The following is a 12,924-nucleotide window of genomic DNA, read 5'->3' as shown; positions in this document are numbered from 1 at the left end:
CGTCTTTTTGAAGGCAAGGGAACAAACATTTATGGCACACCTGCTCATTTGGCAGGAACTCGGTTTTCCAGTAGTTTTGTAAAACAATATTATATTAAATTTTTTAAAATACCAAATCTTAAACCTTTAACAATCCTTAGAGGTTGATATTTATTATCTCCAGTTTTAAAAAGAAATTGAGGCTTAGAGAAGATAAGTGTCTTGACTAAATTTAATAGTAAATAGCAGTGATGGAAACTGGAAGTTTGTTCTGTCTCAAAAGTTGCAAGTTTTTATTTTAGGCCAGACTTGATGACAAAAGAAAGAGATCTTCCTGACCTACTACAGTATACAGAACCTGGGAGACTATAATTCGTAGATATATTTTGAGGGAGTATAGAAGATGTACATTCCCCAAGATCTATAAATATAGCTCACAGCATGTTATCTCAAGAATTCCATTAATTGTATTTTAATTATCAGTTTGCATGACTGTGAGATCCTCAGCAAGAACCCAATGTCTTGGTCACTTTTATTTCTCCTAGAACAATTCCCAACACATAGATGGTGTCAATAAACAGTTCTTCATTTAAAAAAAACACAAAACTGGCTGGCATGGTGTCTCACGCCTGTAATCCCAGCACTTTGGGAGGCCAAGGCAGGCAGATCCTCGAGGTCAGGCGTTCGAGACCAGCCTGGCCAATGTTGGTGAAACTCCATCTCTACTAAAGATACAAAAAATTAGCTGGGCATTGTGGTGTGCGCCTGTAATCCCAGCTACTTGGGAGGCTGAGGCAGGAGAATCACTTGAAACCGGGAGGCAGAGGATGCAGTGAGCCGAGATCACACCATTGCACTCCAGCCTGGGCGACAGGGCGAGATGCCGTCTCAAAAAAAAACAAAAAAAAAAAACAAAAAAAAAAAACTGAGTGAATTAATGAATAAATGAACAAATGAATGTTAGAAGATACTATTATACCACATACAAATCTTACCCTATTACAAAATTCCACTCAAATGAACATTTACCTTAGGTATAATTAAATACCCTAAACTTTCTCACTTAAACATTTCTGAACATAATTATAGCTACAAATTGGCCTCTCATTTATTTTCCTCAAAATGTTGATATATATTCATTTGCCAACCTTTTCCTTTTAGGGCAGTCTTTCATGTAGTGGCCTATTTTTCCACACACACGGCAACATCTATCATTGGGAGCCAGTTCTCCATCTGTTAATACTCTGGAATCAAAGAAGTACTCCTAGGGAGAAAATGCAATTTTACTAGGAGGAATCACTATAAAACTTTTGAATCCAAATGGAAAGAAGACCAAGATGCAAACATGGTTTATTTTTACAAAGAAAATAACAGCAACAAATATTTCACTGTAAGAAAACCCAAGATATGAAAATAAGATTCACAATCATCATCATCATCACAGTTGCTAATAGTACTAACCAAGTTACATCCATATGACATTACACAAAGATGCTACAGATGAATAAGAAAAATCTCAATAAAGTAGATACTATTTTCATCCTCACTTTATAGATGGGGAAACTGATTCAGGAGTTCAGGTCATTTGCCCATAGAAAAAAACAGGTTAAGTCTCACATAAAAGATGTAGAGCTAAGTCTGTCTCACAACAAAACTCATGCTTTCTGCTATATGGGGCTACTTCTGGAAAGGAATTATTCTCTGTACAAAATTGCCTGTAGGCTAGGTGCAGTGACTCATGCCTGTAATCCCAACACTTTGGGAGGCTGAGGCAGGGGGATCACCTGAGGTCAGGAGTTCGAGACCAGCCTGGCCAACATGGCGAAACCCCGTCTCTACTAAAAACACAAAAATTAGCTGAGCATGGTGGCGTGTGCCTGTAGTCCCAGCTATTCAGGAGGAAGAGACAGGAGAGTTGCTTGAATCCAGGAAGTGGAGGTTGCAGTAAGCAAAGATCGTGCCACTGCACTCCAGCCTGGGTGACACAGCAAGACTCCATCTCAAAAACAAACAAACAAAAAAAGTCTGTAGTCCCAGCTACTCAGGAGGCTGAGATGGGAGGACCACTCAAGGCCAGGAGTTTGAGGCTGTAGTGCATAATGACTGTGCCTATGAATAGCCACTGCACTCCAGCCTGGACGAAGTAGCGAAACACTGTCTCTAAAAACTAAAAATAAATAAATTAACAACAACAAAAAAAGCAATTCTCTGGTTTATGTGAAATATGATTGGATTTAATACAGCTTTTTAAGAACATGTAACATGTATTATGTAAAGAGGAACGACCTAAAGAAAAGGTAGGGAATTAAAAAGAAGTAAATAATTTTCCAAAGTCTTAGAACCAGACTTATTTCTGCTTTATCTTTGCACCTTGCTTATCCTTCTAAACTTTAGCTTAGTTTTGCACTGTCACAAAGACTAGTTGGTCCTAACAGTGTCCATCCTTCTGGAAGTCAAGAGAACATGTCCACTTAGGTGTTTTCACATTTACCTAAACTCAAGGATAAAAGTATAAGAGACATGCCCAATAAGATGCCTATAGCTTTAAAAAGACAATAACAAGTATTGGTGAGGAGGATGCAGAAAAACTAGAACACATATGTATTGCTGGTGGGAATGTAAAGTAGCACAGCCACTTTAGAAAACAGTTCCTTGAAAAGTTAAATATAAATTTATCAAAATGACACAGCAATTACACTATTAAGTATATACCAAGAGAAATAAAAACATACATTCTCACAAAAATTTGCACACAAATATTCACAACAGCATTATTCATAATAGCCAAAAAGTAGAAACAACTCAAATGTCCAACAACTGATGAATGGATAATAAAATGTGGTATATCCATACAATGGAATATTTTTCAGCCATAAAAGGGAATGAAGTATTGATACATGGTACAGCATGAAGGAACCTTGAAAACATCACACTAAAATGAAAGAAGCCAGTTTCAAAATGTTACATATCATATGATTTCACTTATATGAAATGTCCAAAATAGGCAAATCTACAGAGACAAAAAGTGGATTAGTGGTTTGAGAAGAGGGGAAGAGACGGAATGAGAACTGACTGCTAATGAGGACAAGGGTTTATTTTAGAGAAGATGAAAATGTTCTAAAATTAAATTGTGGGGACGGTTGCACAATCCTGTATATATATCAAAAACCACTGAATTGCACAGTGAATTGTATATAATGTGGACTCTATTCCAATGAAGCTGTTTGGTTTGGTTTTATTTGGTTTTTTAGAGACAGCATCTCGCTGTGTTGGCCAGGCTGGTCTTGAACTCCTGGCCTCAAGCGATCTTCCTGCCCTGGCCTTCCAAAGTAACAGATTACAGGCATGAGCCACCATGCCCATCCTGTGTTTTTTTTTTTTTTTTTTTAAAGACAAGAGATACAATTCTTCATTACTACTGATAAATCAATGTAGCTAATTAAAATCATCATCCTAGTTTTTGCCAGGACAACATAAAGGTCTTAATTCACCCAAGCTGCTTAAGACAGAAACCTAAGAAGCATCCTGAACTTGTTCTCTCTCACCCATCACTTCTAATTAATGACCAAGTTGTATCCATTCTATTGCTGAATATCTCTTGAATCCACTTTTCTCTATCCTTCCGCCCCAGTTAGGGCGGCCTACACCTGAGGCCAACAAACTTATTCTGTAAAGAGTCAAGTAGTAAATCTTTTAGGTGCTGTGACAAAATTGAAGATGTAATATACGTACTTACATAATGAGAGAAAGCAAATTTCCACAAAAAAATTTTATTGAAGAAATGTTAAATATGCTAATAGTAATAATTAGATATAATCTTTTATAATATGTTTACCACTAAGAATAGAATTATTTTGGAGGGAGATAACAGTTCATTTAATTGGGGTTCAAAGACAGTGTTCCCTATCATTAAAACTGAGAGCAACTGTTCATCTATAAATGCTGATCTGCAATGACATTTTATGTATTTTAACTGAAAACGCTTTTCACAGATGAAGAGGTTGAAGACTCAAAGTAGACAGAATAATCTAGAGTACATATGTAAGAAGTAATTTTTCATAAAGAAGAGATACCTACAGATGCAGGTAGATCTATAGATCTAGTAGCAGAAAGCTAAAGGACTATTTATTTGATACTACGTACTGTCTCAGAGGAAAAGCATCCACTGGAGTGAGAAGGGCAGAGGTAAAAGGTGGAACAAAGTGCAGGGCATATGGCTTTTTTTTTTTTTTTTTTTTTTTTTTGAGACAGAGTGTCGTTCTGTTGCCCAGGCTGGAGTGCAGTGGTGCAATCTCAGCTCAATGCAACCTCCGCCTCCCGGGTTCAAGCGATTCTCCTGCCTCAGCCAAGCTGGGACTACAGGCGTGCACCACCACTCTCGGCTAAATTTTTTTTTTTTTTTTTTTTTGTATTTTTAGTAGAGATGGGGTTTCACCACGTTGACCAGGCTGGTCTCCAACTCCTGACCTTGTGATCTGCCTGCCTCAGCCTCCCAAAGTGCTGGGATTACAAACGTGAGCCACCGCGCCTGGCCGGCATACTGCATTTTGAGTAAAATAAGTAAATTTGAAATAGTTCTAATAGAATAGGAGCTAAAGGTAACTAAAGAAATATGACTGTCACACAGTACTGAAAGTCCAGTTGAGGCTGGTAAACGTTTATGACTGTACTATATACTTAAAATTGTCTAGCTTTTTTACTTTTTTCCATTAGTGTACAGCTACCCAAGGACAGGCACATGGTGGATACCTGAATTCATATAAGGTACAATACAGAAGAGTGCACAGGAAGGACTGTGGCACAAAGCAATTCAAGGTATATGTCAGATGGCCAGGCGAGGTGGCTCACACCTGTAATCCCAGCATTTTGGGAGGCCGAGGCGGGCAATCATTTGAGGTCAGGAGTTTGTGACCAGCCTGGCCAGCGTGGTGAAACCCTGTCTCTACTAAAAATACAAAAATTATCTGGGCATGGTGGCTTGCACCTGTAATCCCAGTTACTCTGGAGGCCAAGGCAGGAGGATCACTTGAACCTGGGTGGTGGAGGCTGCAGTGAGCTTTGATGGCACCAGTGCACTCCAGCATGGGTGACAGAGTGAGACTCCACCTCAAAAAAAAAAAAAAAAAAAAAAGCCAAAGTGTATGCTAGAGAGCAGACAAAATTAAGTTAAATGGGGAAGAAAAATGACAGAAGACAGCTGATGGATAGGGACAAAATGGGTCAATATATAGGAGAACATAATGATGTAGAAAAATAACTGAAAGAACAAGAAAGATGAAAGGACAGGAAATATACTTATCTTTATCTTTCATTAATTTAGGGAAATAAGGCAAATCTATCTTGCATGCTGTTATAATCTCAGTAACTACGAGTGAAATAGGTATGAAGTATAAGCATGAAAGACTATGTACAAGGACATTTTTGACCATACAGGTTGAGAATCCCTTATCCAAAATGCTTGAGATCAGAAGTGTTTTGGATTTTGGAATACTTGCATTACATTTATACCAGCTGAGCACCCCAAACCAGAAAATCTGAAATCTCAAATGCTCCATATGAGCATTTCATTTGAGGGTCATGTCAGTGCTCAGTAAATTTCAGGCTTCAGATTTGGGGTGCTCAACCTGTGTAAGTTGTAACACTGACATAATGAAGATAACCTAAATGTCCATCAAAAGAAAAGTTAGATAAACTAGTATATCCAAGTTATGGAATACTACATACTGACTTTTGAAAGAGAATAAAGTAAATCAAAAAATGATTAGCAGACTCATGGGCCCCTTCTGCTAGGCCCCAAATGACATTCAAGACCAAAGATTTTGACATCTATATGTAATTATAATATATTGCATTATTAAGAATTACTAAAAATTTGCATGCATAAACTAAAATGGGCCCATTTCCAGTTTACCGAGGACTCTAATTTAGCATTCTACTAAAAAGTCTCGGCCAGGCACAGCGGCTCACGCCTGTAATCCCAGCACTTTGGGAGGCCGAGGCAGGTGTATCACCTAAGGTCAGGAGTTCAAAACCAGCCTGACCAACATGGCGAAACCCCGTCTCTACTAAAAATACAAAATTAGCTGGGCGTAGTGGCACATGCCTGTAATCCCAGCTACTTGGGAGGCTGAGGCAGGAGAATCGCTTGAACCTGGGAGGCAGAGGTTGCAGTGCGCCAAGATTGTGCCACTGCACTCCAGCCTGGGAAACAAGAGTGAGACTCTGTCTCAAAAAAAAAAATTAAAAAAAAAAAAGGCTGGGCTTAGTGGCTCACGCCTGTAATCCCAGCACTTTGGGAGGCTGAGATGGGCGGATCACCTGGTTGGGAGTTCAACACCAACCTGACCAGCATGGTGAAACCGCGTCTCTACTAAAAATACAAAAAAATTAGCCAGGTGTGGTGGCGCGTGCCTGTAATCCCAGCTACTTGGGAGGCCGAGGCAGGAGAATCGCTTGAACCTGGGAGGCGGAGGTTGTGGTGAGCCGAGATCGCGCCATTGCACTCCAGCCTGGGCAACAAGAGCAAAAACTCCGTCTCAAAAAAAAAAAAGTGTCACTACATGGGGCTGAGCATGGTGGCTGATGCCTGAAATCTCAGCACTTTAGGAGGCCAAGGGAGGAGAATCACTTGAGCCCAGGTGTCCAAGGCTGCAGTGAGCTATGATTGCACCACTGCACTCCAGCCTGGGGACAAGAGCAAGACCCTGTATCAAAAAAAACAAAAATAAACAAAAAGGTCTGACAGCATGCAACACTGTGAGGTTCCTACTGAACATATGCATATATAAACACAAATAGTTGGATTCCTCACAATTCTCAGGTAAAATGCTTCATCAGTGTATCATTGTATTTGTTTTGATCTGTTTTTCATTGTTTCTATTTCAATTAAAATATTAGTCAAATTAGGCCAAATGTGGTGGCTCATGCCTGCAATCCCAGCACTTTGGGAGGCCAAGGCAGGTGGATCATGAGGTCAGGAGATTGAGACCATCCTGGTCAACATGGTGAAATCCCCTCTCTACTAAAAATACAAAAATTAGCTGGGCGTGGTGTCGGGCGCCTGTGGTCCCTGCTACTCTCGGCTGAGGCAGGAGGATCGCTTGAATCCAGGCGGCGGAGGTTGCAGTGTGCCGAGATCACGCCACTGCACTCCAGCCTGGTGACAGAGCGAGACTCCGTCTCAAAAAAAGAAAAAAAAATTGTTTGGTTTTCCTTTTTTCAGTAATTTTGTTTTTACATTTTTTGCATTGTTTCAAATTTTACTATTATTTTATTTTTCTCCATTTTAATTATTATTACCCCATAAGAGGCTAGAAAATAAAAGTATCTGAGAACCAGTGCTCCAAGGGAAAAGAAGACTTCTCTCTGCTTTTCTTATTCTACCCCCAAGAAATAAGACACCTGAAACTGGACTGAACAAGTTCAAGGACATTCACTATGGAATGTAAATGCACATTTGTTGTGATGGTTAATACTGAATGTCAATTTCATTGGACTGAAGCACACAAACTATTAATCCTGGGTGTGTCTGTTGGGTTTTGCCAAAAGAGATTAACATTTGAGTCAGTGGGCTGGGGAAGGCACATCTGCACTTAATCTAGTGTGCATAATTTAATCATCTTCCAGTGAACGTAAGGCAAGCAGAAAAATGTGAAAAGGCAAGACAGGCCTAGCCTCTCAGCCTACATCTTTCTCCTGTGCTGAATGCTTCCAGGCCTCAAATGTCGGACTCCAAGTTCTTCAGTTTTGGGACTTGGACTGGCTCTCCTTGCCCCTCAGCTGCAGACACTCTATTATGGGACCTTGTGATCATGTAAATTAATACTTAATAAACTCATATATGTGTGTGTATATATATGTATATACATGTATATGTGTGTATATATATGTATATATGTGTATATATATATGTGTGTGTGTCTGTGTATATATATAATAGGATATATATATATCCTATTAGCTCTGTCCCTCTAAGAGAACCCTAATACATTTGTTCTCTTTCTTGAGATTTCTTCTAAGTCTCCTGCTCTGAAGCTAAAACCTCCTGCAGTCTCCCTAACCATAAGAAAGCAGGCAAAAACCAGAGTGAGGCCAAGAGGAATGTGTGACACTCTCCCACCCAATTCAGGTAGAAGGAAACTTCTCGGTTCCATGCCATCTAATTCAGCTTACTAAAGCTATACAAAAATTAGAGAAGCCCCAACAAATAATAAAATATTTCTTCGGTTTTGTCTTCTATGTGTATATTTTCATCGAGATTTCTGAAGATAAAAGAGGGACGATGAGCAGCACCTAAAATTCAACAATCCAGAGTCTTGACTGACTATTCTCATTCACTCAACAAATCCTTATTTGGTACATCCAATGCGCCAGACACTATGTATGTACTGGAAATAGGTGACCCTTACAGACATGAATCCTGTCTTCGTGGGGTTTATAGTCTAGTGGAGAAGACAGAATTTAACAAATAGTTTAAACAAATAAAATTTTGAAAATATATATCTCACTATGGACTATGATAAATGCAATAAGAAAAAATATACAAAGCTATGACCATCTCTTTCTCTATATCTAACATCAGTTTGGAAACACAATTAAGTTTCTTGTTCTATTTAAAAAAAGAAAAGATTCACAATTCATATAATGTAAACTTACAGCTTCTCTGCCAATGAGTGGATAAAAAGGGGTACCAAAAAGTTTCCTTCCATTGATAAATGCTTTCATGATGAAATTGGTCACTATTAAAGAAAGAAGAAAACAATAAAGATGCAGACATTAATGTGTCAGAGTTTTAAAATCAGAGAATCTCTATATTTAAAACTTACTTTTTCTGGAAACTCCAGCACCAAGGTTATGATTCAAGTCAAAAGGGTCTACAAAAGAAATATATCAATGATTAAGAATTACATTCACTGTACCATAAAAATATACTTAGAAGTCATCGCTGAAGTCTAATACTTATATGTACTCAGACTATACAAATCAGCAAACTCTTCCTCTAAAATTACACGTTAAAGGAGGAAAACTGATAAAAGAGGAAGAATCTTCCAAATCCTAATGTATTTCAGTTTTCCCCTCAATTTCCTTGACCAAATTTTGGTTGCTCCTGAATTAATACCAGCTTAAATGTTACCTTCAATTGCAATGCACTTGGAAGTCCACTGCTTCTCAAAAGTTGTCAACAGCTTTTTCTGCCGAATGCTAATTACATATTCCTTGAAATCAAACTCTTCAGTATAGAAACGAAGCAGTCCCAGCCAAAGCTCCCCTAATGATTCTGTGTTCTTTCCAAGTGAAGGTAAACGCTTTTTCTACATATAAAAAAAAAGAAAAGAACAATGTCTATACAGTACTATCCAAAACATGGACAGCAAATTTAAGTAAAATTATTAAATTATACAAATGCTAACATATATCAGTGAGCATTCTAGAACATAAAGACTATTTTAAAATTACCAGTTCTTCTGTCTTATCAAAGAAGAAAGCATTCCATCCATCAACCATTCTCTGTGGAATCTGTTTTCCATCAAAGATCTGCATAAAAAAATTAATTGTATGATTAGATTTCAAGTGATCCAACCCAAAGGTCCAAATACTCTAATACCATTTTAGAATTTACCTATAAGACATACTAAAATACTTCTTCCAAAAAGAACATGTCAGGATGATGGTATAATTTGATGCCAAGAAATTAATGAATAAAACGTATCTGAAAGACCAAAGCTGGAAAAGGATGTCTTTTAAGAGCATTAAACTCCAAATGATACATTTGATGTTATCTACTTGGCCTATCAAAACATATCCAGTCCAAGAATAATGAAGCAAAACTTAAAAAAGAAACAGCAGTCATGATGAAACAGCAGTTTCATCAAAGGATCACAGATATAAAAATACAAAATAGATAATACCTACTGATTGTGCACCCAAAGGAAGTCAACAGAACTGTTTTGGGACCTAGTACCTTTAATCATTTATCTATATCAGATAAGGCTAAAAAGCAATTGGACAATCATTTTGTAAAAATGGAAAATTAGGGCCAGGCACGGTGGTTCACGCCTGTAATCCCAGCACTTTGGGAGGCCGAGAATGGTGGATCATGAGGTCAGGAGTTTGAGACCAGCCTGGCCAACATGGTGAAACCCAGTCTCTACTAAAGATACAAAAAATTAGCTGGGCGTGGTGGCGTGCACCTGTAATCCCATCTACTCGGGAGGCTGAGGCAGGAGAAATGCTTGAACCTGGAAAGCAGAGGTTGCAGTGAGCCAAGATCGTGCCACTGCACTCCAGCCTGGGCAACAGGGCAAGACTCCATCTCACCAAAAAAAACCCAAAAAAACAAAAAAAAAAGGAAAATTAGGAAGCTTTCCCTTACATTTTGATAAAGACTATAAACTTTATTATGAATAATAATCTGCTGTCCTAAGGAGAAGAAAAAAGGAGAAAAAAACGCTATTTTTACAAGAAAAGTATCCCGTAAGATGTCTGTGTAACTGACTTCCACAAGTAATTGATACTTTTATTCTAAAGGAGGCTTAAGAGATGCAATAAAGTAGGAAGTTGCAACAGATTCAGTCAGGAGACCTAATTTCTAGCCTCTATCCTGAGGAATAGTGATTCTGGGCAAGACAATCATCTCCCTAAGTGCTCACTTTTCCCAGTGAAAATGAGGAAAGACTATATAAATTAGTCAGTCAGTAGTTTATAAATGGAGAAAACATACCACACCACCTTCTCTTTACCCTCTACCATGACTAATGGGTCCCAGAATACAGTTAAACCACAATACCATTTAAATCCACTAGTTAAGGTGGGCCGGGGCTCAATGGCCATTTCCATTTTTGATGTGACAGTGATTTATAAAATTAACTACATGTCTGGCCCCTCCAATTTTATCCTCAGATTTAAGTTCTTTGTGGGTAAGGACTATGGCTTATCTCTGAAACCCAGAACCCTACTAGACCAAAGCCACATAGAGAACACTTAATATATGTTTGTTGAATGACTATATTTAATATGTAAGTATGTTACACAGAAATCAAGCTTCCAGGGACTAGGGCTAATAAGCTGCTTTTTAACATTTACATATTACTTAAACAGATACAGTTTACTAAAAGTCATCTAGCATATATTCTGACATTTCATTAAACAAAAGTGAAAGACTGAGGCCGGGCGCAGTGGCTCATGCCTGTAATCCCAGCACTCTGGGAGGCTGAGGCAGGCGGATCACCTGAGGTCAGGAGTTCAAGACCAGCCTGGCCAACATGGCAAAACCCCGTCTCTAATAAAAATACAAAAAATTGGCTGGGCGTGGTGGTTCGTGCTTGTAGTCCCAGCTACTTGGGAGGCTGAGGCAGGAGAATCGCTTGAACTCAGGAGATTGAGGTTGCAATGAGCTGAGATTGTGCCACTACACTCCAGCCTGGGTGACTGAGCGAGATTCTGTCTCAAAAAAAAAAAAAAAAAAAAAAAAGAGGCAATTACAGCTATTAATATCTGAAACAAAAGACATAGGATTTCTGACCTCAAGAAAGAAGTGAAGATATTAAGGGGCTGACATGTAATATTTTATCCTTAAAGATTCAGACGCTATTATAGGTATTTCATGTTTTGTAAACACAGATTTATTTGCTACATATTGAAATAAACTACCTCTTTAGAACCCTGTTTTCAGATAATTCATACTTCTGAGTAACAGCAATCCAACTCTTTAGATCATGATTGTTTTTAAGAGATTTCATACTTTTCAGTAATATCCATGATCCAGCCCAACTACGTTGGCTGATAACGCAGTGGAGTAGGTCTGTGGGCCTTGGAACGTTAATCATCACTCATTTTGCCTATTCTTTTGAATTCTCATGTTTCACTGTGTTTAATTCTCTCCACTCTGTTTCAGCCCCCAGAAGCACTAATGCTATACACTTTTACACACACACACACACACACACACACTCACACTCTCTCTCTCCCTGCTGTCTCTCTGTTCTCTCTCGTTCAACACGAATCATCTTCAACTTAGCACTCAGTCCTCCCTCTAAACAAGTCAATCATATTATAAGGATCACCAAATAAGTCAATCATATTTATGTAAAGAATGACCCTAAACATTTCCAAAATTCTTATCTTATTGTGATATTCTAATATGTACTGTTATATTTACATTGCATTTTTCTGTTTAGACAGAGTCTCGCTCTGTCACCCAGGCTGGAGTGCAGTGGCACAATCTCAGCTCACTGCAACCTCTACCTCGCCAGTTCAAGCCATTCTTGTGCCTCAGCCTCCCAAGTAGCTGGGATTACAGGCATATGCCACCATGCCCGGCTAATTTTTGTATTTTTTAGTAGAGATGAGGTTTTGCCATATTGGCCAGGCTGGTCTCAAACTCCTGACCTCAAGTAATCTACCCGCCTCGGCCGCCCAAAGTGCTGGGATTACAGGTGTAAGCCACTGCGACTGGCCTAACTTGTAATTTTTTAGTTGTGGTAAGATACACAAAATATAAAATTTACCATCATAAGCATACAGTTCTGCGGCCTAAGTATAGTCATACTGTCACGCTACCATCACCACCATCCATTCACAGAAATCTTATCATCTGGTAAAACTAAAACTCTATTTATGAAACTATTACTTCCCATTTCTCCCTCCTTGAGATTCCCTGGCAACCACCACTCTACTTTCTGTCCCTATGAATTTGACTACTCTAGGTACTTCATGTAAGTAGAATCAAATAGTATTTGTCTTTCTGTGACTGGATTACTTCACTTAGCATAATGTCCTCAAGATTCATCTATTAAGTTGCAAATTTTAAGCTGATATGGGTTAAAAAATTTTTTCATAAAATCAGGTGTGAACACTCCCAAATCTTTTTTGGAATTAATTTTTATGTGAAAATTTGCTTTTACTTATTATGATTTGCTAGGGTAGAGCAAAAATCTTCTGCCTAGG

The 12,924-nt window shown here is 38.5% G+C and overlaps 1 protein-coding gene across 23 annotated transcripts in view; it reads right to left on the bottom strand.

Annotated features, from left to right (window-relative positions):
- Positions 1 to 12,924, bottom strand: part of TUT4 (terminal uridylyl transferase 4) — a 130,626-nt gene that overhangs the window by 13,865 nt on the left and 103,837 nt on the right. For 21 of the 23 annotated variants that reach the window (XM_063607544.1, XM_008967906.4, XM_063607549.1 and 18 more), the window contains 5 exons: positions 9,436 to 9,513; positions 9,113 to 9,290; positions 8,805 to 8,852; positions 8,635 to 8,717; positions 1,128 to 1,243 (listed from right to left, as the gene is read on the bottom strand). In XM_063607544.1, the coding sequence (XP_063463614.1) occupies positions 1,128 to 1,243; positions 8,635 to 8,717; positions 8,805 to 8,852; positions 9,113 to 9,290; positions 9,436 to 9,513 (503 nt within the window). Of the gene's footprint in view, positions 1 to 193; positions 867 to 1,127; positions 1,244 to 1,311; positions 8,421 to 8,634; positions 8,718 to 8,804; positions 8,853 to 9,112; positions 9,291 to 9,435; positions 9,514 to 12,924 lie in introns of those variants that run through there. The other 2 variants (XM_055092854.2, XM_055092862.2) reach the window with 2 other exon arrangements.

The sequence above is a fragment of the Pan paniscus genome, chromosome 1, assembly GCF_029289425.2.
Source record: "Pan paniscus chromosome 1, NHGRI_mPanPan1-v2.0_pri, whole genome shotgun sequence".
Lineage (NCBI taxonomy): Eukaryota > Metazoa > Chordata > Mammalia > Primates > Hominidae > Pan > Pan paniscus.
The sequence above is the reverse complement of the archived record's forward strand: the minus strand, read 5'-3'. Positions and strand labels throughout refer to the sequence as shown.